Source organism: Scyliorhinus canicula, chromosome 11, assembly GCF_902713615.1.
Source record: "Scyliorhinus canicula chromosome 11, sScyCan1.1, whole genome shotgun sequence".
Lineage (NCBI taxonomy): Eukaryota > Metazoa > Chordata > Chondrichthyes > Carcharhiniformes > Scyliorhinidae > Scyliorhinus > Scyliorhinus canicula.
This window is the reverse complement of record NC_052156.1, coordinates 27647164-27673563: the sequence shown is the minus strand read 5'-3', so window position 1 is coordinate 27673563 and position 26400 is coordinate 27647164. Positions and strand designations below refer to the sequence as shown.

Genomic DNA, 26400 nt, shown 5'->3' with positions numbered 1-26400 from the left:
AGCCACGATCTCATTGAATGGCGGAGCAGGCTCAAGGGGCCAGCTGGCCTACTCCTGCTCCTAGTTCTTATGATCTTATGATCAAGGCGAGAGTAATTCCAGGTTGATGAAAAATTGGACGGGGCAGTTCTCTTTGAGGACGCCCAGAGGCATAGACTTAGGTTGAGGGTGGATTCAAGGGGCAATTCCTTCACCCAGGCACAGATGGGGGTTGGAAATTCACTGTCTGATAAGATGGAAGAGGCAGATACACTCAATGTTTTTTTTAAAAATTGGATGCTCACTTTGTGTGCTGTGACCCACATGACTACAGACCAAGGGGATTTAGCCAAGTGTCCTCCTTTTCCCTGCAAATAACCCAATACCCACATTTGACAAGGACAAAAATGAAATATGTCTAAACATTCCTCAATCCCTTTGCCAAATTGCACTTTTCTTGCGTATAATTTTGGCACCAGTTTGGCACTAGTGTTGACTAGTTTAGACCAATCTTTGGTTGGCCAAATGACCCAATTCTGTCCTGCAAAATTCTGTACCCTGGTATTCAGGCAGTTTGATATCAAATTAAAATTATTGCAGTGCATATTGGATGGAAGTCTTGGTTTTCGATCATCACAAATTGGGGTTGATCCCAACAACACCACTGTTGTGAATTATAGATCATACAGCTTTTTCCAACAGTGCAGTGTTCAGGCTCAAAGCTGTTTTAGACTGTATACGGAATTATTTCAGTAATTGGCAATCGTAATTTTACTGATGTGTCAATGTTGTACTGGTGGATTACATAGAATACTGCACCAGAAGCTGAATGAGCCCACTCTACTATTTCATGCAACCTTGTCAACACATCTTTCTCCTTCACACACCTTTCTCCTTTAGACACAAGGGTAAGCTAGCCAAATACTTTTTTTTTTCTTCTTCATTTGTGGGATACAGGTAGTGCTGGCTAGGCCAGCATATATTGCCCATCCAAGTGTCCTTCATGAACTGCCCATCCCCAAGTGTCCTTCTTGAACTGCTACAGTCCATGTAGTGTAGGTGACATCCACAGCACTGCTAGGGAGGGAGTTCCAGGATTTTGACCCAGCAACAGTGAAAGGGATGGTAATATATTTCAGTGAGGATGGGGAGTGGCTTGGAGGAGAACTTCCAAATGGTGGTGTTTCTATATGTCTGCCACTCTAGATGGCAGCAGTCGTGGATTTGTAATATGTTGTCTGGACCCTTGGTGAGTTCCTGCAATTCATCTTGATCGCTGGAATAAAGAACCTGTCGTATGAGGAACATTTGAGGACTCTGGGTCCTACTCGTTGGAGTTTAGAAGGATGAGAGGGGATCTTATTGAAACATACAAGATACTGCAAGGCCTGGATAGAGTGGACGTGGAGAGGATGTTTCCACTTGTAGGAAAAACTAGAGAACCAGAGCACACCATCTCAGATTAAAAGAGACGATCCTTTAAAACAGGAGGAATTTCTTCAGCCAGAGGGTGGTGAATCTGTGGAACTCTTTGCCACAGAAGGCTGTGGAGGCCAATTCACTGAGTGCCTTTATGACAGAGATAGACAGGTTCTTAATGATTAATAAGGGGATCAGGGGTTATGGGGAGAAGGCAGGAGAATGGGGATGAGAAAATATCAGCCATGATTGAATGGCGGAGCAGACTCGATGGGCCAAGTGGCCTAATTCTGCTCCAATGTCTTATCTTATAGATGGTATTTGCTGAACTATTCCATATAATTGGAAAAGCCACATTCTAATTATGATTTAAAAAGTTATTCTAAAATGTTTACTAGATTTAAAAGAGACCCATCTGAATGGACCAGAGTTTGAAACCTCCCCACCCTATACATGTAATCTAATACACCACTTCTGTATTTCAAAAAGTCTCCATTAAGTCACCGTTCACATTTCTGGTGTTTTTCATTTTCATGAACAAAATTAAATACATTTCAAAATACAAAATTATTCAAAATTTGAAAGCCACAAATATAGTTTTGCTATTTTTTTTATTAAGTTTTCTTGTCTATGGAAATATTCTTATATAATTAAATTATATATGTAGTTAAGTTCTGTAAAAACATATTACATTATATGGTTTAAACTTTAAATTCTAATAGAAAGACAGTCCAGAATCAGAGTGGTTTAGCCATTCACAGATATCAGGTTGCTCATTCCACTGAAGTAGGATTTTTCACTCTCACACATAATCTCAAAATGTAGAGGTCTCCTGCAGAAGTTACATTCAGCAGAGGAATGGGACTTCAACTCCAATCCAACATTCTTCCAGGTTACCAGTAGTTTTTCTGTTCAGAAAATATGAAACATGACTTAGTCCATTTGTGCCATTTGATAGTACCAAGATTAGTAATTAATTATAAAAACTGCTGTAAATACATGTAGTGAAGGTACAAGAGATTGGTGGGGTGGCAGAGGAAGAGATGGGGAATGCAGGTGAAACATTCAGTGAAAAACAGCTTCTTCCCCACTGTCACCAGACTCCTAAATGACCCTCTTACTGACTGACCTCATTAACACTACACCCTGTATGCTTCAACCGATGCCAATGCTTATGTAGTTATATTGTATATCTTGTGTTGCCCTATGTATTCTCATGTATTTTCTTGAATGTTGTTTAATTCCCTTTTCTTCCATGTACTGAATGATCTGTTGAGCTGCTTGCAGAAAAACACTTTTCACTGTACCTCGGTACACGTGACAATAAACAAATCCAATCCAATATTTGGGAAAATATGTACAATCATTTGATTTTAGACTCGGATGGGCAACCAATTCAGTGGGGAACAAAACATGTCCAAGCCCATGCCACCCAACCCTCAAGAAATGTGGAATCATGCAGGTTTAGCTAGGTCTGTACATACAAGCTACATGACAAAACATACCATCCAACTGAGCCAGTCCATCAAGTGAACTGCTAGTCCCAGAAATTAAACTGCTGGTGACACTTCAACCACTGCCTTTAACACCATCTCACTCAAATAATTTTAAATCCAGCTTGCTATCTTCTCTATATTTCTTTAGATCTCGGACATGGGGTCTACTTACCAACAAAATTATTCATCATCTCAGGGGTGTGATGTGGGGTTGGAGCAATACGCAAGAGCTCCTCACCACGTGCAACAGTGGGGTAGTTGATAGCTTGGACGTAAATGTTGTATTTACTGAGCAGTTCATCACAGATTTCAGTGTTTTTAGCTGCATTTGCAACCTGAAGACAGGATAAATACACACAAAATCAAAGAATGTCTTACTAGAACCTTTGAAACATCAACTACTTTTCAATTTGCATTAGTAAAAGACAAATAAAACATAGAACAGTACAGCACAGAACAGGCCCTTCGGCCCTCAATGTACCTCGGTACACGTGACAATAAACAAATCCAATCCAATATTTGGGAAAATATGTACAATTATTTGATTTTAGACTAGGATGGCCTCATGGCCCTCCATGATCACCCTACTCAAACCCACGTATCCACCCTATACCCGTAACCCAACAACTCCCCCCTTAACCTTACTTTTATTAGGACACTACGGGCAATTTAGCATGGCCAATCCACCTAACCCACACATCTTTGGACTGTGGGAGGAAACCGGAGCACCCGGAGGAAACCCACGCACACAGGGGGAGGACATGCAGACTCCACACAGACAGTGACCCAGTCGGGAATCGAACCTGGGACCCTGGAGCTGTGAAGCATTTATGCTAACCACCATGCTACCCTGCTGCCCCGAATGTGACAATCGTCTTTGTCATCTTTTATTGCCTACTCCACTTCAGATTTTCTCGCTTCAATTCACTCTTCAAATGGGGTTGAAGTTACTGGCCTTAAACTGCTACCTCACAGCACCAAGGACCCAATTTCGATTCCGACCTTGGATGGAGTTGGGACATGAAATAAAAAATGAAAATCGCTTATTGTCACGAGTAGGCTTCAATGAAGTTACTGTGAAAAGCCCCTAGTTGCCACATTCCGGCGCCTGTCCGGGGAGGTTGGTACGGGAATCAAACCGTGTTGCTGGCCTGCTTTAAAAGCCAGCGATTTAGCGGTGAGCTAAACCAGCCCCTATTATCCCTTGTCTATGTGGATTTCCTCTGGGTGTTCTGGTTTCTTCCGACAGTCCAAAGATAGGCTGGTTAGGTGGATAGGTCATGCTAAATTGCCCCTTATTGTCCAAAACCTAGATGGGATTATGTGGCTAGGGCAGATGAATGGTCCCAGGTAGGATGCTCTTTGAGGGTCGGTGTAGACTCAATGGGCCAAATGGCCTCCTTCTGCAACCCAGTCATTTTGCAACATTTTTTACCAATGAGACACAGGAATTAATTTAGGAAGTAGTAGGGAGAGAGAAGAACACAAAGAAAAACTAAGGCACTGGTATGTAGATTTTTAAAATCGATACCTACTCTGATTGGGATGATGTGACTGGGACAATGAACCACAGGGAAACCAGTATCCATAAGTAACTGGCGCATGTGTTTTACATTGCGTTGATGTCTGCGACGCAGTGCACGACCTTCTTCACTTTTCAGGAATTGGACAGACTGCAAAGCACCAGACAGTAACATAGGTGGCAGTGAGGTAGTGAAAATGAAGCCAGCAGCATATGACCGTACAGTGTCTATAAGGGACGCAGTACTGGCTATGTACCCTCCAACACAACCAAACGCTTTTCCTGCAACAAAAAACAGAAAAATTATTTTCCATGCTTCATTCGACTACAAGTGAAGCACTTCAGCAACTGATGCCAAAACACGAAAGATGCTCTTTAGTAAAATAATCTTCAAAAGACACCCCTTTACTGCAAGGTTCATACTTGCATTGCCTGCCCAATTAAACTGTTTGGCAAGATAATAGCTCATTTTTAGACTTCTACTTTTGATCTTTTCTCTAAATTCTGTTGTAACCATTTATCTCTGTAACCACGGATCTAACATTCTGCATAGCTGGCTCCACAACGAATGATGTCAATAAGTGGCACTATTGTTTGAAGGGAGAAGGCTTCAGGCAGATTCAGTAGTAAGAGCTTGGTTTACACGTCTCAAGCTAACATTTTTCCAGGTCATTGGCAAATGACAGCAACTCAGAAATAAATCTGCTTCAACTACAAGGTCAAACTGACATGACTACTGGTAATACATTGTCAGAACAGTACATGAGGTTCGAGATAATCATGCATCGAGATTAGTACCAGTAACCCAGCTGTTTTATTCACAGTCCGAGTAAAGTCAATATAGCCCCAGATGATCATTGGCCACTTTCCCCTTTGAGGGAGAGTTGACTCGTGGGGATTTAACTGGAGGATCATCACTCCTAGGTGAGGGGCAAGGTTGAGAAGGCCGAGCCTTTGTTAATAACCTCAGCTGTTATAGGAATTGAACCTGCATTGTTGGCCTTGCTCTGCTTCACAAAGTAGCTGTCCAGCTAACTGAGCTAAACCAGCCACATTCACGGTCAGTCAGCTCTCCCCTTCAAAAGGGGCAAGCAGCCTACCATCTAGGACTATGGTAACATAAAGAATAAAGAATCAACCATGAAAAATTCAAACTGGTACACATGAAAAATAAAAATCAGCAGTATTTATGCAGACAATCTTCCATTTTGCAACATTCTATATTTCTTTTTGGGGTGGAGTGGAAGAGTCATAGTGGGTGGGCTGACTTCAAGGTGTTCTTGTTTCTAGAACATGCAAAAACTTCATGTGAATGAGCATTATCCAAGTTTACTTTTCTAAAAATCCCACTTTACATCTTTCAGACCAGTTATGTTTTCAAAAATTTTTTAAAAAAACAAAACCCCAGTGAGCACACAGGTAGGTATTGGTGTGCATAACAGAGTAAAAATCCTTTAGCTGCTAGGAGATTCAGACACTAGCCATTCAGACAACCTAATTATTTTTTGCACACGTTCAATGTAATATTCTCCATTCAGTTTTGGTATTAATTTTACAATCTGCTTTTTAAAAACAGTCAATAAATCCAATTGGGGCACAGCTTTATTCAATGGTTTGCAATCCAAAAGATTGCAAGAGGGTTTGAGTATTGGAGCAAAGAAATCTTGCTTGCAGTTCTGTAAAGCCTTGGTAAGTATACCTGGAGTATTCTTTTGCACAGTTTTGGTCTCCTTGTCCAGGGAATTATATACTTACCATAAGAGTGAGCGCAACAACGTACCAAACTGATGGGATTGCCCTATGAGGAGAGATTAAAGAGACTGGGCCTACATTCCCTAGAATTAAGATGGAGAGGTGATCAATTGAAGCATACAAATTTCTTACAAAGCTCAACAGGATAAATGCAGGAGGGCTTTTCCCTTGGTTGGGGGAGGGGAGGCAAGATCGAGGACCAGGATAGACAGTCTCAGACCTCGGCCACTTAGGACTAAAAGGAGGAGTTTCTTCACTCATGGTTGAGAATCTTTTAGAATTCTGTACCTCAGGAGAACTGTGGAGGCCCAGTCAAAGACAGAGATTGGTAGATTAAGAGATCAAGGAATGAGGGTGGGAAAATAGTGTTGAGGTAAAAGATCAGCCATGAGCTAGTTGAGTGGCAGAGCAGAGTCTCGGGGTGAAATGGCCGAATGGTGGAGCAGGCTAGAGGGGTGAAACGGCTGACTCCTGCTCCTCTTTCCTATATTCCATCTGACATTTTTAACAGATCACTTTTCCATCACTGGCCTTGGTAAACTCTGTTATCTATGGATTGCAACCAGCTGTCAAGACAACTGCAAGAGGAATCAGTGGCTTATGTTCTTCCCCATCACTGACCAAGTGAATCCTGGAAAAATTACTTTTGAATTGCAGTCAGCTGCTAAAGAACAGCGCTGCACATAGGATAAATAAAGCTTCAAGCTGATCTCATACTATTATTTTGTTATTGTAAACTACAGGTGGATCAGACCTTTGATACTGCTCAAGGGGAATAAATGGGCAACAGTTTTGAGTATCTTCGCAAACATATTTTATCTGGAGCTTTAGAAGCGTCCTATATGTCAAATGAATTGAATTATTATATTAGATTTTGTGGATGGATTTGAAAATAAGAACCTTAGTTATTTTTTAAGCAAACCTTTCACTTTGGAAAAAGAAAGCATGAAATGTGATTTTCTAGTTTGTTTGGGGGGGGGGGGGGGGGGGGGGGGGGCTTTTTTTCTGCTTTCCCTTACCATAAAATTGCAACATCCTGTAAGAGCGCTTTTGATTACAATGCGTTCAAAGCTGCTACGCAATGAATTGTGAGTAGCTGCCAAGTTAGAGTCCCTGTCCCATTGATTTGTGAGAACACAGTAACAGCTTTAGTGCAAAACCATCTTCCAATGCTGGACTGAGTGGTTTGTGAAAAGTTAAATTGACATACTATCCATCTACCCTGCACATCTTTGGGTTGTGGGGGTGAGACCCACACAGACGTGAGGAGAATATGCAAACTCCACACAAGACAGTGACCCGGGGCCAGGATCGAACCCGGATCCTCGTGCAGTGAGGCAGCAGTGCTAATCACTGGGCCATCGTGCCCCAAAATGGATTTTAAACACTACTGCAAGTTTTGTTTGTGATTTACAGCACAGAAAAAAAAGTAACCCCAAACTTGTAACTCATCTGTAACACAAAAGGACTTACAGCAGTTACTGGAAGCAAAGACGGATACCAAGAACGAAAACAAATAACCCAAAAATTAGTTATAATGGACACCCACTGTAGAGAAAATCCACAACCTTCAGATCAAAAAGACTTCAATTCTAACCTTGGTGTTCACATGCTCTATTATATTCAGTTAATTTTACTTACCCAACGTTCCAGATATTATATCCATTTTGTGCATGACTCCATCTCGATCACCTATTCCTCCACCCCTCGAACCATAAAGGCCAACAGCATGGACTTCATCGACGAAGGTTATTGCACCATATTCATGTGCTACATCACACATTTCCTCCAAAGGACAGACTGCACCTAAGGATAGCATATTTAATGGTCTGTTACCCAAGCTGGGAAAGCATTTAAAACATGTACATTTTTGAAAGACCTTTAAATATCAAAAAGTACAAATTGAAATCTTGAGGTTTGGGGCTGTAACCGATGAATTGAATTTCATTTAAAAATGGTGTGGTCTAGATGATCATTCTCAAGTGTTTTACAAATGCATTTTAAATTTCAAACAAACGTGGAATTGGATTCGACAGTTTCTCCACAAGTTCTCAATTGTTACACCTTGGTGTTAACAGCCAACTGCCCACAATTTTGGAAACACTTCCTCTTAAATTATACTGGCAAAACTAGCATTCTATTCCGTCCCCACCCTAATTCAAGCTTCTTCTACATTCCTGCATTAAAATTGGCACTTGACATCACCCTTCTCTTTACGGAATTCATTTACTCCCATCCATTCTTCTTTCAGTACCAATTCATAATAATAATAATACTTTTGTCACAAGTAGGCTTACATTAACACTGCAATTAAATTATTACAAAAAGCCACTCATTCCGGCACCTGCTTGGGTACAGAGGGAGAATTCAGAATGTCCAAGTCTGTCTTTCGGGACTTTTTAAAAAAAAATCACTAGCAGAAGATTTTCTTCTCCTTCAGCAGTGCTTCACAAGTGAAAGGGTTCCCACCTTTACACTGTGGATAGGAATTTTGATAAGCACTGACCTTCAGCAAACTTGAGGCAAGGACTCTTTCCACTAACTGCTGCAATGTGAAACAGCCCAAGGAGAGGGGCCATGTTGGCTTTTTAAAAACAGTTTTAGTTTCAAGCTGTAGATGATGACTGTACTCTTAAAAACAAATCTGAACTTCATGGAACAGATTAATGCAGACCAATCAGAAATGCATTATTGCAACCAGAATGCCATCTGTTGGTCTAGGAAAAGTTCTTTTGACAAAAATTAGATCAATTGTTCATGTTAGAAACAAATAAAGTTTGTTACATGTTGTGTTTTTAACGAGAGCTTACAATTATTGACATGTTGTACCAACACTGGCCCCATATGAACCCTTACGCACCGAAAAATCAAGTTACCCATAAACCAGCGTTTCCTGAACTATGGGTTGTGACCCCCAAACAGGTCACAAAATGATTTGTGGTCGTGAGCTTCATAGCAGCAATGGTTGCTGTGCAGCCTGGTCTGAATACCACTAGCTTCTAGGTCCCTGCAAAGCCCTTCACCCCTCCCCCACCCTATTGTGGGATGGCCTAGACATATCTTAAAGGTCTGATTGCCACTGCTGCAGCTTAAACCTGTCCCACCAGACATCTGAAGCCAGTTACACCCACCCTTCAGTATCTGAAGACCTCTACAACCGCCCCATTCAGCAACTCAAACTCAGCTTCTAGGGTCACATGAAAAGACACACTGGGGAAAACGTTTGAGAAACACTGCCTTAAACCAACTCACATTACATACATTGTTAGGAAATAAACAATGCTGCTAGATCAGCTTGGCAAATTTTCCAATTTGCTTTGATTAATATGCTGCTGTAAATTCACAAGCGACAGTAGTTCCCCATCCTTTAAAACTATTAAATTTTAAGTCCGCCTGCAGTGCATACCATCCATTGAATGGACCGTCTCAAAAGCTACAATCTTTGGAGTAGCTGGGTCTGATTTCTTCAACAGATCCCGTAGATGATGAACATCATTGTGACGAAATATATACTTGGGGACGCCGCTATTCCGTATCCCTTGAATCATGGAGGCATGGTTCCCAGCATCAGAGTAGATTTCACATCCTAAATCACAATAACAAAGGTAAACTTTCAGGATATGAATATAATACTTGGGAGACCAGTGTATCAATGCAAAGACTGCAGATGCTGTCAATTAAGTGAATTTTAATATAGGTGGATAGTGGAAAGACTGCACCAGTCATTTTAACAGGGTAGATTGCATGGACCAAGGGGGTTTAACATGGGAGATAACAATGGTGAGAAACTCAGAGGTTGGACCATGAAAATCTTAAGGGATTCAGTAATATTTGGCAGGTGGAGCAAGTGTAGTGTGGTAGGGAGACTTTGCTAAGGAGTCAGGGTCAGAACTGTGAATTTGGACTCCCCAGTGGTCATTAGAGGAGGCAGTACATACCTGTACTGTACAAATCAGAAGGTCACAGGTGTGGTGCAGAATGAGCAGAGCGGAGCCAGAATTTGTAAGGACACTACATTTAGTGTCACACATCCCTTGGATAATGAGGGAGAAATTTAATCAGGTCCTTCTTTGATTAATATCCAATTTGAGACTTTATGGATAGTAGGACGGTGGATTGCAACTGCTTATGGCTTCAACTCGCATGAAGAATTAAGGGCGTTAGAGAGAGGCACCTCCAGTTTTTTTTTTTAGAAAGAAACAAAAAAATCAACACCTTCAGGTGAGGGCTAAGGTAAATACTGCCTAAAAATAGGCCATTGAGGTATAATAGATGGCAAATTTAAATAGCAACTCATACCTGGGAGCATTTTGGCCAATGTAAAGAGGGTAGAATCATTGGCCACAAAGCATGATGAGAATAGTAGTGCTGCATCTTTGCCATGGAGATCAGCTAATTCGTGCTCTAAATCAACATGATACTTGCTGGTTCCAGAAATATTCCTTGTCCCGCCGGCTCCAGCACCATGACATCGAAGGGTATCCCTAGAAAAAAAGTGGTAATAATGGCAAAAGCTGTTATGCATGCAATTAAAGATGTATTTAAACATCCTCAATTTGATGTCCTGATTACCACAATTTTGCACTGATATCTAATGTTGCCTACATATATCATAGCAGGGTCCCACATTAAACTCTTCACACACCAACCTGAATACAAATAGGGGGGATAAAAGATGGTCACTTATTTAAAAACAATGCTGCACTTCTGATGGGACTATATCCAAAGAAATGTTAAATGCAACGTTCATGGAATGGCTCAAACTCATTAAAAACAATTTCCAAGAGTGAAACCAGTACTGTAAATCCCTCCGGAGGATTCTGAAGTCTTATGGGACATGTTGCGGCATACTTCCAGGGTAGCTCAATTCAGAAACTCACATGATAGACCCCACAACTCTTGAGTGGCGACTCATTCCGAGGTAATCATTGCTGCACCAAACAGAAACCTCCTTCTTGACACTGACAGAATTGGAGTAGTCATCTGCCATGGGAAAAACATCAGCACGACGATTCACAGTTTTGAAGACACGATAAGTATGATCCTTCTTCTTTTCATCAATCTTCTTTTCAAAAAATCCATCGTATTTGAAAGCTGAAACAGCTGCACAAGTACAGAATAAAGTTTTAAAGCTTAGAAATAAATCCAAGTAATAAGAACGCGTCTGTTCAAAATAAAAGTTTTGTAAGATTGGCATTCTTGCAGCTTTATTTTGCTGTCGACTCACATGTTGGCATGTTGTCCTGAATGAGATGAGAAATTGAAGACTTTTGCTTTCCCACACTATTCAGACTCTTCAGCAGACCAGTTTCCTTTTGTACACCTGCCTTTCTGATGTTGGCAATAGCCGGATTAACAGAAGTCACAGCTAATTCTGTAGAGGATAATCAGTACATTAGGTATACAGTCACAGCCCATGTCGTCATAATCAGCAAAACAAAATCAATAGAATTGCTACTTTAACAAAAGTGTACAAAAGTCAATTCGGTAGCCTTGGGCACTTATTCTAAAAATAACTAACATCCAAGCTGTCAGGTTGCGCAAGATTCAATTATAAAGTGACTAGGTCATGCACAGCAGTAAGAGACTAACTGCTTATTTAAATATGGTCATTTTCAGTATAGAAATTGGCTGCCACTGTGCCAACAAAGGTTGTAAAGCACTTGCTACATCCTGCTGATACAATGGTATTGTACAAATTCAAGTTTGCTCTTTGACAGCAGTCTTCAAAGTTAAAGTACACCAAAATGAAACTGATTTTTTTTTTAAAATCTAGATCATCCTACCTTTTCTCACAGCATGCATCTGTTGCACATCCTCCGAAAGCTCCACACTGGCTTTTCGGACAACAGTACTCTTGCCATGGCTCATCTCACCAGCAAGAAATGGGCATTTGGAAGCAACTGCCTGTCCAGCATTAGGTACTGGGTGTCCGGGGGGAAGCTGGGGAGCTGGAACACTTGGAGCGGAAGCCAAGTTAGTAGGTTCTGCAGTACATGAAGAAAAGTATGCTTAAAGAAAAGTTTGAAATTAAATCACGAGAAACTATTTAGCATAACTAAAAAGGAAAAAAATCCAGTGCTTGTAAATGGTTTTAAAAAAAAATGTAATGTCTATATTTTAAATAATGCAAACAAAATTTGTGCCGATCATAGAGAATCAGATTTAAAAAACAGTCCAAATTGAGGCAGTTTCCCCCTCATCTGCTACCCAAACAAACTCAGTAAAAAAGATCACCACCTCTTTGTCAAAAAAAAAGATTATGGGCCCAATCGAATGGCCTCGCCATGCCCAACCCGGTGATGCAACAAGGCAATTAAATATAGATATGCCTCTCGCGAGATTTACAATGCTCTGGATGCCCTACGAGATCTTGAGACATCATGATCTGGATCTTGCCCACCCAGGTGGCACTGCCAGGTCAGCTTGTGATGGGGATCATGCCCAGGGGTGAAGTTGGGTGAGGGGGGCAGCATTTAAAAATGGGACCCAGATCTCTTCACCGACAAGCTGAAGGCAAGTGTGGCCTTGGTGGGGCGTTCTTCGCAGAGGTCCCCAAAAAAGCAAAGTTCCCTTTGAGAGCAGGATCATTTTCAGCATGGCAGGCTCCAAGAAACCCCACTATCCGTGCCCAAATGCCCCCCCCCCCCAAAACCCCGACCCCCTCCCCAGTTAGTTTACACCCTATACTTCAATTCAGTCAAGCTATTACAAGGGAAGGAGCCTGCGATCTCAACTTCTAAAATCAATGGATTGCAGGTTAAGCTCTACAGCAAATGGTTTCAGAATCAATTTTGCCAATTTAATCTATTGATAAGCCTCACAGGGTATTTTAATGGTTTAAAATCACAAGCAGGAATGACTGTATTCTAACTGTCTTATTCCCTTCAAACATTTTGCATGTACATAAAAACAGTTCCCCAAAATTATAAGCAACTCCTTACTCTCATTCACTGGCGTGGTTTCTTTGGTCTGTTGACAGTGAGCAGCAGAGGTGGCTACAGTACGTGTTACAGGCTTGGCTCCTGCCCTCATCATCATAATGGGGCAGTGTTGTGCATAATAGATCAGTGACTTGCCAGCCTTCTGAAGAAAAGTCTGGGATACACGAGAAAGGAATGGGCAGCGACGAACAACCGCCTCCATTGCAGCTCTTAATCTATAGGGAAAGAAAGTGGTTTAATGTGAAGACTTTGTTGTTCCAAGTACATTCAGTGATTGCAACACCTTGGACTTTTATCAACAACCAAGAAGATTACACTTCAGAAAACAATCGAAGCACGCACAAGATTTATGGTAATGACTCACAAATTTAATCAGGGATGTTAGAATTACAGGAAAGGGGGACCGACTGAAGGGAAGAAGTAAAATAGGTTGCGCTGGACTAAAAAAAAGCCAACTCAACAGCCTGAATCCAGATACAGAAACAGGTTTGACTGGTTGGGGCTGGGAGAGGGAGTCTTACTTTTCAACCGTTGTGAGGAATGAGAGCAAACTTAACAGAAGAAAATAAATGGAATAGAAAAAACAAAATTCAGCACTATTTCAACTGCAGGGCAAAGGAATAATCAATACAAACTGGCAAAGGATAAATTTGGGACTTAAATTAGCAAGCACGTCACACAAAATGTTTAATAGGTCAGTCTTACTCAGGTCAGATAAGAGACTCATCAACTTGCACTTCCAGCATATTATGGCATAAAGTATTTGCATATTGAAGCACACAGGAGAATGACTAAGCAGCAAACACCAGTAAGTGCAATGAAAATAAAGTGACAACTAGCTTTTAATCTGTATTAAAAAGACATACAATCAACTTCCCCCCCAAAAAAGTCTTCAAACTGATGCTATATTTTGGAAAATAATCTAGTAGTGATTTTCCTTTGGCTTGTTATTAAACCCAAGTGGCATTCCATCTTGACAATTTTCACCTCCAGGTTCTTGTTGGACATTGGGCCGGATTTTAAATTTGAGCTACAGATTGCAGTTTTTAAATAGAAGCAATCAGAAAAAATTTAGCCATTCATTGCAATATTTATAATCCAAATTGAACGTAAAATCTCAACTGACCAGCACTCAAACACATACCCACCTGAATGAAGAGTTCCCCCATTGGTAATTCAGATACTGAACAGCAAACGCACACCTCAAAAAGCTCATATTTATTAGACTCTCGCAAACACAGGAGAAAACATTTAGCTTCAAGCTCGGGTGTGCAAGATACCATCTAAAATTTCCACAGTTGCGAGCCTCGAAATAAGACTGCAGAATTAGACAGCTGGTTCGGACATCCTCATCATCTCTTTGTGCACTGAGACAATAAGACAAGAGGTTTCACAAAGGTTTCTATTATGTTCAAAGAGATAGACTGCTAGAAATAACTCCGCAGTCTCCAAGCCTTAGGTGGAGAACATTTACTGGCATATTACACAATTTAAATACACGTACATAAAAATAAAATGACAAGGCAACAGGTTCGATCCTACACCATGAGCTCCTCATGTCAGTTGTGCAACTTGGTAAATTCCCTGCATCCTCTTGCACCTCCCTAGCAACTTGCTCAAAAGATTAATTCAAAGATTAATTAAAACGGCAGTGTGGGAGCACATAATCCACCTGCTGCCTGCAACCAAGCCACACCAGGAGATAGAAAAGAAAACAAAAATGCAGCGGAGAAATTTGATAGCCTAAGAACTATGACAAAAATAGTTTCTCAGAATAAATCTCAAATAGGTCAATTATATAAAAATACAGGTCAGTACAACTTCGTTATATTCGATCTCAGTAATGGCAACTAGACAACGTGGATGAGCTAAAGCTTCTATTACAAACCAGGTATAGATTGATTAATACAGTCACCCAGGTACAAATTGATTAATACAGTTGCTTTTTGGATGAGCAAGTTGTTCCTAATCTATGCAATGCTGCTATTAAACCCACCATGTCTCAAAATGGCTCACATTTAACAATTCCTTTCCAAATGGCTCACGTTTAACAATTCCTTTCCAAAAGGAATGCCACTTAGCACAAGTAATATTAGATCAGAACTACTAAAAATGGGTAAAGAAAGCCATTTGGGGTTCGGTCCCAGCCCCAAGTCACTGTCCGTGTGGAGTTTCCACATTCTCCCAGTGTCTGTGTGGGTCTCGCCCCCCAACCCAAAAATGTGCAGCATAGGTAGATTGGCCACACTAAACTGCCCACTCTAAAATTTAGGGGGAAAAAAAAAAAATTTACTAATCCAAGCACTAAATTAATTGGACAGATTATACAAACTGAGTTTGCATTGCTTGAATATAGAAGATTGTACATTAATAAGGGGATCAAGGGTTATGGAAAGAAGGCGGAGAATGGGGATGAGAAAAATATCAGCCATGATTGAATGGTGGAGCAGACTTCATGGGCCAAGTGGTCTAATTCTGCTGCTATGTCTTATGGTCTCATTGTGGCTTTTAAAAACATTTAAGGATTTGAAAAGATAGATTTGAGGAAACTATTTTCTGTGGTGAGGGGGGAAATAGAAAATGAAAAAGTCCGGAGTCTTTAAAATTAGAGCCAGCCCATTTAGATACAAACATCAGAAGCACTATTTCCAAAGTGGTAAAATGTAGATCTCATTCCTCCTTCGCTTTCCTTCCCTGGAGTTGGATTTTTTTTTCCCTTGCCCTTCAGCTCAAAAATAAATATTGCATTAATAGCTTGAAAATAAATATTGCATTAATTTCAGAGACCTGTAAGTGGATTTGTGAGGGCGAGGTCGAAATGGGAAAATCTGAGTCCTTGGTGAACAACTAAAATGTACAGTTTACCTTATTTGAGGATGGAGAGAAAGGGTGGACCATAGTGAGAGAACAAAAATCGATGTTTAAATACCTCTTCGCACAATTAATAACTGTGGAGGCTCACTCCTGCAATTTCAATCGTATCAATTTTGGGCACCCAGGGTGAAGTGGCATTGAATAAAAATATAGTCATTAAAAAAAGTCCTTATATCATAGAAGTACCAGCCCCTTTTATCTAGTGAGCTCCACTTATGTCAACTTTCAAGAAAATTACTGGATTTAGAAGACTGACAGAGGGATCTCATTTGTGAGGCCAACGGTTAAGTAGTGCATAGTCCAGGATTTTGTGGCGATTCACAACTTGTGTATCACTTCCTCAGCACATATTGCTGGATTTTACTTTAAGTATCAGAAATTATGCCAACCAATAACAGCCAGCAAGTATGGCCCAGCATTAAAAAAAGTTGACGAGTAATGTGGACAATGGTGTTGTAAAAAGTTATTTTAAAAAACAATGCAATCTAACTGATTGCATTGATCAAATTTTATATTCCAACAGGTGGAAAGACTCAGTAGAATCTTGTGACAAGGAAATAAAGTGGCAAGCCTAATTATATCAATATCAGAATAATTATTACAGGAGGAACAGAATTATGTACACTTCCTCCAATTAATTTCTACAATGCAGTTCAAGAGGCCATTTGGCCCATCAAGTCTGCACCAACCCTCTGAAAGAGCATCGTACCTAGGCTCACTCCTCCACCCTATCCACGCTAACACCACCTAACCTGCACATTTTTTGGACTGTTAGGAGGAAACCCATGTAGACACAGGGAGAACATGCAAATGCCACAGTTACCCAAGGTTGGAATTTAACCTAGATCCCTGGCGCTCAGACTAACCACTGCCTTATTGGAGGACCTTGCGCAGCCTGGCTATTTAACCCCTTCCTACTGCACTGCAACCTTTATTTCCAGGGGCACTGATTTGCGTATTTAATGAAAATCAAATTTAATGTTATTAGGTGACATTCCAAGATTTTTACTGGGCGTAGAGATAAAACCCACAAGACGTTCCAATTAATGTCTTTCTCCCTCTTCCCCCCCCCCCCCCAAAAAAACTTAAATTTGATGCTTCATTTCCTATAGAAAAGTAAATCAGAGTGAACAATCACTTTCACAAGTTTCTTTTAAACAGTGAAATGTTGGTTTCACAACTACAGTATGCTTTAGAAGCTAGTTTAAATAAATATACATACATGTTAAGTGAGATAACACAAGGCCTGGACTGTTATTATGGATAGGAGTTTGAGAACAAGCAGCTGAGCCTCATCTCAAAGCTTGCCAAAATAATGTAGCATAACACTATTTGATGTAGCCAACAATCACACACATTGTCCTTTTGTGAGTTTGTCTGTGCACTCATCTGGTTTCCCTTGTACTGCTTAGCACTGTTAATCATGGTACAAGCTGTAGAGCATGCTGTATTTATCCAAGCAACAAATATACCTTCACCTCTTAATATGAAATATTAAACTTAATTAGGTTTCTCAAAAGGAACTCCCTATTTTAACAAGACATAGAAAAACAGCCAAAGTCTAAACCTGGTCGCTCAATTTCCTCATAGAACCCCTAGGGTCCAGGAAACCCATGATTTTAAGAGGATCCAATGGAAGAACTAAAGTCACCACATTTTAAAATATTGCTGCCAATTAATGCAAGATTGTCAGTTTTAAACGACAAGATGTTACAATCACTACGGTCAAACAAGTCTTCTAGATACTGTTTGCCAAACCTTATTACTGAAAAAATTAAACAAAAGCTCATTCGCCAAGAAAAATATGAAAAAATGTTATCTCCAAAGCTATCCCTCAAGTTTCCAAAACGCTAACAGGAGCAAAAACAAGCTCAATTTTTTGCAGCCAATGTGCTTTAGAAGACAGCAATAAACACGAGGCGATCTGCTCTCAGGAACTCAATCCCTGAAAGGACTTCCAAAAAGTGATATCCTACTATTGTTTAGCAAATATATCAATTGCCCATTCTTCTATATGCATACACACTGCTCACATGTTACAACAGGTGAGCTTTCAACACTATACCAAGCAAACGTTTGAAAAAAAGACTTCCAGCAGAATGTCTCAAATAAGCATGCTGTTGCCAGATATCGTGCAAATATGAAGGAGGAAATAGTAACTTGTCTCTATTTCGATATATTGTGCAATAACATCCAAGTTGGAATATGCACAAAGAACATAAACCTCAGACATATCTTTTCAGCACTGCTTAAGTAACAAAGCAGTAAGAGTATATGCAAACTTACAAATGCACCGATAATTGAAGATTTTTTCAATCCTTTATCTTTCACACAGCATGGAGTACTGCCTGGGTCACATCGCAAGGGCAATTAGGGACAGGCAATAAATGCCAGCTGAGCCAATTTTTATTACATTACATTGACAATATTTATGATGCAGAACGACTATCACTCATGGCTGTCAGGAAAGCTAATCAGTGGCAATAGAGTAATTTAAATGGTGTTACTAAAAGAGAAACATACTACTTGTACCAACCATGCAACTGAACAATGTTAAATCCATTTAAAAGTATTTGAGACACTGGACAGATTGAAATATCTGTGACATTAAGACTTAAAAACCTACACGTGACAAAACATAATTTCACAACTGGATCAGTGAATGCTCCACAAGCGGCAACAAACATTCTTCACTCTGAAATTCAGAGTACCTGTCAAATTTTCCCTCAATCACAAACACACAATCAGCATATTTTGACAAACCTAACTATAGTAGTTGACAAAGCATGGAAAAAAGTTTGGCAAATATTTTTTCATTAATAACACTGGCACCCGATTTATAACACAAAGCAGACTGGAATAGTAACTGCAGAAGAAATGAAATGAAATGAAAATCACTATTGTCACGAGTAGGCTTCAATGAAGTTACTGTGAAAAGCCCTTAGTCGCCACATTCCAGCACCTGCCCGGGGAGGCTGGTACGGGAAGAGATCAGGAAAGATTGGAAAACACTAGCAGGTCAGTCAGCTTCTGAGGACTGGAACCAAGTTAATATTCCAGGCTGATAATAATAATCTTTATTGTCACAAGTAGGCTTACATTAACACCACAAGGAAGTTACTGGGCAAAGCCCCTAGTCGCCACATTCCAGCACCTGTTCAGGTACACAGAGGGAGAATTCAAAATGTTCATTTTACCTAACAGCACATCTTTCGGGATTTGAGGGGAAAACTGGAGCACCCAGAGGAAACCCACACAGACACAGGGGAAAAGTCTACAGTGACCCAAGTCAGGAATCAAACCTGGGATCCTGGCACTGTCAAGCAAGTGCTAACCACTGTGCTACCATTGCTCTCTCCACACATTGTCTGTCTGACCAGCTGAGCGTTCCTAGATTATCCACCCCCCCCAACAACTGATCACTTCTGTATGCAGCTTAGAAGATGGGCGCTTTATTATTTATTTTCAAAATACATTTAGATCTGCAGCATTATTCTCTTGTTACATAGATCAACTGCCATGATCCCGATGGAAACAGTGGGCAGCACAGTGGCACAGCAGTTAGCACAGGATGTCCAAGGAACCAGGTTCAATCCCGACCCACCATCTGCCTGGAGTTTGCACATTCTCCCAGTGTCTGCATGGGTCTCACCCCCACAACCCAAAGACTTGCAGGGCAGGTGGATTGGCCACACTAAATTTGGGGGGGGGGGGGGGGGGGGGGGAGAGAAGAGAGTAAGAGAATTGGGTATTCTAAATCTATATTTAAAAACATTTAAAATGACGATCCCAATGTACAGTAAGAAGTCTTACACCACCAGGTTAAAGTCCCATACGTGTGGAGGAGAAGAGTAAAAGAAAAGAAGATGGTCATTAACCTATGACATTCTCATTCAGGAATGTTTCCAGTTTAAACATACAAGAGGAACAGAGAGAGAGACGCCGCTGGTGCTGCACAATCCAGGCATCTCCATATGATCTCAAACCACAACCAAACCCTGGTTGGGACACAAGGGAGATGTCAGCAGGCGGCCGGGGGTTTAAACTGAAAATAAAGAGACCCCCCCCCCCCCCCACCCCCACCCCCACCCCAGGGAAGCAGCCACCCCGCTTCTTGCTGCAAGAAGCAGCCCCCCCGACCACAGCTGATGTCACCGAGGAACCGGGCCCAACCCCAGCCGCCACTCAAAGTCAGGAATAAAAACGTTATTCCGAAAAAGACGATGGATAATAAACCGGGGAGAGACGGGGGGGGGGGGGGGGGAAGAACCGGCTTCTTCTTACCGGCTGTTAATGCTACAGGTGACTGGGCCGGGCCGCACGGTAAGCTGAGCTGGGCTGGGCTGGAAATCCACTCCCTGTGTTGTCCTACACTGAGGACGAACTGGACGGAAGTTGCTCCGGAGCCGCTGCTAAGAACCTCCAGCGGCCACCCAAACGCCGCGAGACTTCACCAGGAAGCCCCGCCCTTTCCCTCCCCGGCCCCGCCCCGCATTGGAGCCCCGCCCTCCTGACGTAACCCTCTCCCACCCAGGCCCCCTGTGCTCGCAGCCTCTGGAGTTCAGGCGCCCTCAGGTGTCTGCTCCCCTGTAACAACCTGCCTGGCTGCCCCAGCGGAAAGTGCTCTTGTTGAACATAGAAACCTTTTCTTGCATTTTTGTAAATAAGCCCCACAGTTAATAAAATAACTCACCCGCAAAAATAAAACCCGTGCCCCCCCCCCAAAAAAAAACTTCTAACACTTTTAATCATCTCATCCCTCTTGGCTACTTGCACCCACTCCTCCTGGTCTTTGCAAGATCTCAAGTGTACCAGGGTACCACTCCCTGCTCACACACCAGGGCTATGCAGCTGCCCGGGACAAGATCACAGAGCAAAGGTCCATCAGTGAACTAAAACAAATGTTCTGTTCCGTGATCCTTGTGAACACACATTAGATGGGTTATTTATTATGTAACGTCAATAAGTGAAGTAATGCGCCTGTGACATCGCAGCCCTGACCCCAGCTGCTAATTCAAGTCAACAGTCCCTTTTGCAACTCAGTAACACCATCTTAATATTTATAAACTGCAACAAGAGGAATGAAGTATGTATGGAAAGAGATAAACCAAAAACAACTTTGTTTAAACACTTAAAGCTGTGTGTTGGACTTTGCCAAATTCACCAGGGTCAGTAGGTGAAGGGGCGGTCGGGCGGAGGTGATCTCCATTCATGATCGTCATCCAGTTACTGGAAGCGTACACACATGGAAGCTGACGCAAGAGGGAGTCGAGAAGCAAATCCTGATGCAATGGCAATGAACTAGTGATCTGTGGAGTTGCAACACCAATGATATGCAAAGTGCTTTGGGACAGCCCGAGATTGTGAAAGGGGCTATAAATATGCAAATCCCCCCCCCCCCCCCCCCTCCAATTTACTGGTGTCTAGCCTCCTTGTATTTGTGCCCAGGGGTAGTTTCTCACTCTTTGTCCTCTGCTAATAAACACGTCCCTAAAATAACCACACCTCCTATTTCCCCATGGTAAAATATTATTCAGTGCTAGCGAATGAATATGACAATCACCAGTTATGTCCACCACTCAACTTCACTCACGGGTACATCATCCAGTAGAATTGGCATTACATTTCGAGGGTTCTTTTCTACCCTTGGCTCACAAAGTTTTGACTTTTCAATAATCACTGTCGCATTTCTAAATTCCATCTTATCAACTTCCTCGTTCCTCATTCGTATAGTGCTCAATTCCCCGACGGGGAGATTGAATCTTTAAGGGGCTGGTTTAGCTCACTGAGCTAAATCGCTGGCTTTTCAAGCAGGCCAGCAGCACGGTTTGATTCCTGTACCAGCCTCCCCGGACAGGCGGCAGAATGTGGCGACTAGGGGCTTTTCACAGTAACTTCATTGAAGCCTACTCGTGACAATAAGTCATTTAATTTCATTTTTCAACTTCCTAAAACAGAGAATGTTTTCACAAGTCTCAGTATCCAAATAAGACATGGCAATGAACATAAAAACCCATGAACACAAATTCAACAAGGTTAAAAAATATATATATATCCTGGGAACATCACATCAGGCGTCATTCTACAATTTGAATATGAGCAAAATTTAAGCAAGCAGACAATTGAGCAAGAGAATGCCATATATTTCCAATAACAATTCTATTTGCTTCTTCAAAAAGAAAGTAAACCAACCTAACTAAATGCTGACCAATTTCTCCAATTACACAACTTCCCTCTTTCCAGCCTCCCGGGAGCTGAAGATAGGAAATATCTATCCACCCTGAAAGAATCTATTCTATTCTCCCCTTGTCACATTCTCCCTGTGTCTCCGTCGGTCTCACCCCCACAACCCAAAGAAGTGCATTGGCCACACTAAATTGCCCCTTAATTGGAAAACAAATAATTGGGTTCTCTGAATTTATGAAAAAAAAAGTGTTTATTCTATTCAACTCCTCATACCTATTTAAAATTTGCTCTAATTATAGGACCCAACATATTCAAAGTTTACTGGAAACTTGCAACTAGCCTCTTCCATAACTGAGTCAAACGGCAGACTATTTCATTCTGGTAAAAAGGACCATGGCAGGGCAGGATGGAACCTCATGCCATATCTAGTTTAGCTCCATTAGCTGGACAGCTGGTTCATGATGCAGAGCAAGACCAACAGCACAGGTTCAACTCCCATACCAGCTGAGGTTATTCATGAAGGCTCTGCTTTCTCATCTTTACCCCTTGCCTGAGGTGTGGTGATCCACAGGTTTAATCACCCATAGTCAGCTCTCCCTCTCAAAGGGGAAAGCAACCTATGACCATCTGAATCACAGAATTATTATTTGTTTTAATTTAGAGTGCCCAAATACTTTTTTTCCAATTAAGGGGCAATTTAGCGTGGCTAATGCACGTTTCTGCACATCTTTGGGTTGTGGGGTTGAGACCCACGCAGACACGGGTAGAATGTGCAAACTGCACACAGTGAGTCAGGGCCGGGATCGAAACCGAGTCCTCAGCACCATAGGCAGCAGTGCTAACCATTGTGCCACTGTGCCCCCTTAAATCACAGAATAATACAATGCAGAAGAGACCCTTAGGTCCATCGCAGCTGCATCGACCCATGAAAAACACCTGACCTGTGAATCTAATTCCATTTGCCAGCACTTGGTCCATAGCCTTGAATGCTATGACGTGCCAAGGGCTCATCCAGGTACTTTTTAAAGGATGTGAGACAACCCACCTTTACCACCCTGGGACTAATGTGGGACTATGGTGACTTTACTTATTTTAGTGCAATTAATTAGATAGTTCGGGGGTGCTTCCTGATGTTTTGTGCAGTGGGACGGTCTGAATGACGCGCTGTCATATATGCAGATTCCTCTCGGAAGTCCAGAGAGGCCCAGACCACTTCCAGCATTTGAGGCCCCTAGCCATAATGAAAAATATGAAGACACATTAAAACAAAATAGGACACCAACAAAAAGCGAGACATCATTTAATATGTTTTATTTAACAAATGCTTATTTCTGCATATTTACACTGCTGCGGAGGATATTGCCCCAGTCTTTCTGCATAGCCTGCACTGCATCAATCACATGGCACTCAATCCAGTGGGTTATTGGTAAAACTGGAAGAATGAAAAAGAAACATGCTGGAGGTCTTATGGCCCAGTGGTAGTACCCCTACCTCCGCACTAGAACCTGTGGGTTCGAGTTCTTGTTAACCACGGAAGAAGCGATCATAGCATGGTTCAATGGGCCAATGAACCAGTTCTGGAATTCTTCCATCATTTCCCCATTTATTCACCAAAAGGGGAACGACCAGTTCAAGTGTGAAGGTACACTTAAAAAAAATACATGAAACCCAATAGTTCTCAATCCCACCGTCTCTATTTGTAAAGGAAAGGTTAAGGCACAATAGGAGGGAGAGGGTGAAGATCAGAATGGGCCAGCTTGACCTGGGCAGCCTGACAGGTGTAGAGGAGTGGGCATCCCAGCTGGCAGGCGAGGGAGATGACCATTCCTGCAGGGATGGAAGGGTTGGCAGCAGCATTCATCCATAAAGAATCATGCATGTCATGTTGAAACCAAAAGGTCCCCCGTTCTTCCATGTTGGAGGCAGTTCATACAGTCACTCACTCTCTTCCTCTCTCTTACAGCTGCCAACACGAAGAGGGTAAGGCAGGAGGAAGAAGCCCTATCCAACAGTCACAAAAACCCACAGAGGGCAGATGATATTGGGGAGAAGAAAGAGAGCGCACCAGTGGAGGGATCACAGCAGTCACCTGCCCCCTGCAACAGTACAGAGACACACACCTCCGTGGGTACTGGATGTTAGTCAGAAAGGGCCTCATATTCTGATGGTCACTGCACAGACTCATGCCCACAGCAGGATGAGGCAAGGTCAGCCAAGCTGGTACTCAGAGAGATGATGGGGAAGAGGCATCTGTGACGGCCAAGTTGGATGATGAGTCTCAGGGACCAGGCCTGCGCAAGATGTTGGTGAGGTAGCAAAGGATGGGGAACATCAGGTAGTCAGGTGGAGGTCCTCAGAGGTGACAAGTCAGGCTAAGGAATCCATCCGCCTGCTCCCAAATGGAATGGTTCTAAGCTGGGCACCATGGTGGTCTCCACGGGGACAGTGGAGGATACCATGGAGTATCTGGTCTAGCATATCCTGCCAGAGATGCACGTCGACCTGTAGCTACGGGTGGACTTTCACAATGTATACACAAGGAGAAATGGGGCATGTTGTCCTCCCTCCAGGTGCCCCTTCCCCTCAAGCAATCAGGCAGGGCCCTCAGGTCCCCAAAGGGAGGAGGAGGAGCAGCAGGTGGGCACCCCGGGACTTCATTCAGCACAGCTGAAGGTGCCCTGCATTTGAGCTTGACCCCTTCAGCTTCATCCTCTGTGACCACTGCCATTCCACAGTAGGACATCTAAAATAAGCTAGGGTCCTCCAGGATCAGGTACGTCTCCAGAGGATGCCTGCCACGTTCATTCAAGACAACAGGGCAAACATCACAGAGGCCTCCTCCCTGACCAGATCCCACTTCCCCCTTTAACCATCACTATTCATTCCCTTCATCCAGTCCATGTATGGGCCCCCACCGGACTCATTTATTGATACTACAGACCCTCTCTCTGAACCCTTTTCCCTTCTTCATCCCCATGCCCTTGCACACCTGCATCACCCCATCTCTGCCCCCAACACGGTCCTTCCCACCTCAACCATTCGACAACCGCTGCAGCTTTCCCCTGCCGCCCCCAACCTCCCCACACCACCTCTTGGAATTCACACCAACTCTACCGCTTCCTTCCTCCCCATCACATCTAATTATACCCCCAACCTCTTCTTTCCTCCCCTCCCCATCTAATTACATTCCACCCTGATCTTTCCGCCCCTTCCCATCTAATTGCCCTGACCTCTTCTATCCTCCCCTCCCCAAGTAACTCTCCCCACCCCCATCCCAGCAGCAAAGAGCGTTGCCTCTCAATAGTAACCTCCTGCGGCTGTCCACCTGCAGCTTGAAGATCCATGTGTTAGTTGCTCCACTCACCCACTGCTGCAAGTGATTGTCCAGGGTCCACAGTTGCAGGAGACCTCCGTCCTGATCTCCAGACCCTGCCCCAGCCCCCTTGTTAGGTAATTCCCAACATCTTCATGCCACCTTGGCTCAGATGTGACATCCTGCTGGAGGCGCAGACAATTAGGAGTGGGGAGGGGCGGGGGAAGAAAGAAAACGATTCCGGTTGGGCCTTCAGGATGCAAAATAGTTTCACGCGGGCCTCTGCTTGGGATGGTAACCCACTAGATTGGCCGATAGTGCCAGTTCCCATAATCATTGTACACCAGCAGTAAACTGGATTTTCAGCTCCCACTGCCCACCGTCCCACCACCACCATCAAATCCATCATCGGGGGTGAGGGGATAGGAGGCAGTGCTGGATATTTCCACCCAAAGTGTGCATGCAAGTCTTATTTAACACACCATGCCCAACGACCAAGAAGATTAATAAGCTGTAGTCTGCAATAAAAAGAGGTTTGCGGCTGCACAGATTAAAATCTTCATGTACAGTAACCAATTTTAAAGTAATACTTATCAAAAGCAAAACAAGGCAGAACTACTTGACATTATTCAGAAATAGCCCTTGTGAAAAGAGCACTGAGAGTTATGGGAACAGAACCCATCAATTAACCGTATACAAAATGTATTTGAAAGGATTGCCTTCCAGTACAGCTATGTCATATTCATTTTAATGCATTTCTATATGTATCTATCCATTGATCTAGTTGATCTAGTCAATAACCACCCTAAGTCAGATTCACTATTGATATTACAAGAAATGACCTGAGAGTGCATATTGAATATTTCAATTTATTTAATTGAATTGCTGATCTCTCTGGGCATCTTCACTACTTTT

General features: G+C 42.4%; 1 protein-coding gene across 1 annotated transcript; it reads right to left on the bottom strand.

Moving 5' to 3' along the window:
* Positions 1 to 1990: 1990 nt before the first annotated feature.
* Positions 1991 to 20402, bottom strand: LOC119973957 (5-aminolevulinate synthase, nonspecific, mitochondrial-like). The gene is made up of 11 exons (XM_038812648.1): positions 20271 to 20402; positions 13113 to 13327; positions 11955 to 12155; positions 11396 to 11542; positions 11049 to 11271; positions 10468 to 10652; positions 9575 to 9754; positions 7810 to 7974; positions 4430 to 4698; positions 3067 to 3229; positions 1991 to 2306 (listed from the first exon to the last, which is right to left on the bottom strand). Exons 2-11 carry the CDS (start codon positions 13312 to 13314, stop codon positions 2146 to 2148), a joined length of 1896 nt encoding a protein of 631 aa, XP_038668576.1. The 5' UTR covers positions 13315 to 13327; positions 20271 to 20402; the 3' UTR covers positions 1991 to 2145.
* Positions 20403 to 26400: the final 5998 nt, after the last annotated feature.